This window comes from Mandrillus leucophaeus, unplaced genomic scaffold, assembly GCF_000951045.1.
Source record: "Mandrillus leucophaeus isolate KB7577 unplaced genomic scaffold, Mleu.le_1.0 Scaffold31, whole genome shotgun sequence".
In the NCBI taxonomy this organism is placed as follows: Eukaryota; Metazoa; Chordata; class Mammalia; order Primates; family Cercopithecidae; genus Mandrillus; species Mandrillus leucophaeus.
Genome location: NW_012103254.1, coordinates 6,644,012 through 6,646,807, shown reverse-complemented (window position 1 = coordinate 6,646,807; position 2,796 = coordinate 6,644,012). Strand labels below are relative to the sequence as shown.

Sequence of the window (2,796 nt, the reverse complement as noted above, 5' to 3'; positions counted from 1 at the left end):
ATATTGTGAATAGTGCTGCAATAAACATATGTGTGCATGTGTCTTTACAGCAGCATGATTTATAATCCTTGTATATACCCAGTAATGGGATGGCTGGGTCAAATGGTATTTCTAGTTCTAGATCCTTGAGGAATCGCCACACTGTCTTATCTCTTAAATAATATTTTAATTGTACCAGTAATTAATGTAATACAAATAATAAGGTAATTAATACAATACTATAGTATAGACAAAAAATGTTAAAGCATCTATTTCACAGATTATGACATGAATACACCATGGAAACTACAAAATTGATTGAAATGTGAACTAAAATCTAGATACTCTGGCCATTAAAAGACTCAGAGAAGTCGGAGAGTTATAACACCTAAATCATTTCTGTTACTCTAGCAGTTCAGCACAGTCTATATGGAAAAGAACTGGTGAACACATTCACAAATTCCTTACACCAATACTCATTAAAGAGTTTTCTAATTTGTTTTCGTAAAGCAGAGTAGGAAGCATAAAATTTGAGTTGTATATCAAGATGCGTATATCTTAAATTTACCAACTTAATGGTCTTCAGTGATTAAAATTTCTAGACTAGTCTTCTCTGCCAAAGAGCCAAATGCCACCAGATGGTAGAGGGAATTCAGTGTAATATGACTCAGGTTAATTCAATCAGCTAAATAGTTATTAAGATCTACTCTAAGAGCTTAACACTCTCTCACTGCTCTAAGAGATATGAAGTACAGTTCTTGATGTCAAGGTGTTGATATTTTATGAGATAAAAATACAAAGTAAATAAGAAGTAGCTTGACTATAATGAGAGAGTATGTAATGATGATAATTCAATTTACCAACATTTATTAGATCATCATAAAGTACTAGATGAAGGGAAATAGATGCAAACAAGCTAACTGCTATGTACAGGAAGAACCAAAGAAAACTATTTATAGTTTCTACAGCCCAGATTTCAATTATTATATTTTTACGCAGTTAGTTTCATAAACGAAAAGTTGTCTATGAGAGCAACCTTCACTCTCTATTCCCAGGCTTTCAATCAATGAGATCTGTGAAAAGCTTGCTACTCTGTGCTTTCTGGTAAGATTCCTTAGGGTGTTGTTTCTTTTCCTTTTCTTTCTAGTCAATATGATATTTAACCTCATCTTTCTCATTTTACCAAATATTTTAAAAGGTCTGAAATGATTGCAATATGACAAAACATATCAGTGTTTCAAAATCAATGAAAATGTTGTCTCAAAAATAGGATTTTTAGAAGAAAAAAGCTTTTGCACAATTTTAATTATTCCAATGAAGATATCACAGTTAAGGTTGATGCACAAGTTGGCAATGCAGTAATGTGTCCATCATAATTGTGTAGTGTTAACGTGTGATTTATGTTAGTGTGCTTAATTTCCTTTTATTTCTTTGACATATTCTCGTAGACTATAAAGGTAATAATATTGGCTATTAAATGAATTTCTTCTTAAGCTCTCAAGTCAACTAAGGCATTATCTGACTTCAATTAGATTCAGATCGTGTCAAGAAAGAAAATTTGAACTTAATACAAACTAGTGTATAAAAGCATTCATTAGTGCTTTTATGTTAAGCTTTTCATTTCATTCCCAATCACAACTAATTGTCCTCACTAAATTTATAACTCTGTAGAATGAAAACTCTCCTCTGCCCACCTCATATTGGAATAACTAAACTATTTTTACCTGCTTTTCTTCCTATTTGTTTTTCTTTATACAAATGCACCCAGAGTGTGGCCTAAGAAAAATAAATAACATTCATACCTAGAATAAATTTTCTTATAATAAGCAACATTTTTGTCCTTGAATCATATTTTGCTTTCTTGTTCACATTTGCTTTCTTGTTCTGTAGAAGATTAAACAACTTTGAAATGTTTTTGCTTCCTCACTGAACTCAATAGCAATGTGAAATATACATATACACATATGCATTGTCATTTAAATGACCGTATTTACATACAGCTTTCTCACTATCATTGCTTTCTAACCATAAATACTAAAATCGCAGTTTCGAGTACCTCTTTAATTCATAAGTTATTGGCAGAATTAATTTTAATAAATAAATGTATGCATTTATCATGTTATATTCATTCCACAGTTTTTATCACATTAGAATTTGTACTCTGTAAACAAAAATGCTTTAGGGAGATTTAAAGAATCATATTTATAACAATGATGGTTTGATGGCCGTCAAATTTTCATCAGTAAAATATATAAAGAGCAAATGTAAATATGTGCCATTTTAACACAGACTTACCTTGCCTACGTATTGATAATCAGATCCTGTATATTCTTCCAGTAGGAAAAACTGATTCCACATCCAACCACGCTTTTGACGATGGAGAATTTTGCCATCACTCCTTGGTACACGTGAACTTAAAATTCTTTGCTGTGGTACAGGCGTCCTTCTGAACATTATTTCCGGAGAGCAGAAATGTGGCAGGCATACCCAGAGTAGAAACAGTAGCAAAAATTGATATATTGTCATAGTTCACTCCTTGACAAATCCCAACGTAGATGAAGAGAAGCGGTCCTATTTTACCGAGTTGATTTTACTGTGTTTCAACTGGTTTCCAACATTTCATCAATGTTTTGTACATGTTTCCCAAAGCTTCAAACAAACAAACAAAAAAAGTTAGTTGACAACATTATCATTATTACTTTTCATTTTAAATTCAAAGTGACAACAGTTTGTTAATAACAACCAAAACATTCATTTTCTTTATTTTTCATACAATAACGAATAGTTTTGAGAAATATTACTTGTTTAGCAATATGT

General features: G+C 31.3%; 1 protein-coding gene across 1 annotated transcript in view; it reads right to left on the bottom strand.

The window, feature by feature from the left end:
- Nucleotides 1–2,796, bottom strand: part of CDH10 (cadherin 10, type 2 (T2-cadherin)) — a 201,911-nt gene that overhangs the window by 141,208 nt on the left and 57,907 nt on the right. Inside the window, exon 2 of the mRNA XM_011987414.1 lies at nt 2,275–2,628. Coding sequence (XP_011842804.1) covers nt 2,275–2,505 — 231 coding nt within the window. The 5' untranslated portion in view covers nt 2,506–2,628. The remainder of the gene's footprint in view (nt 1–2,274; nt 2,629–2,796) is intronic.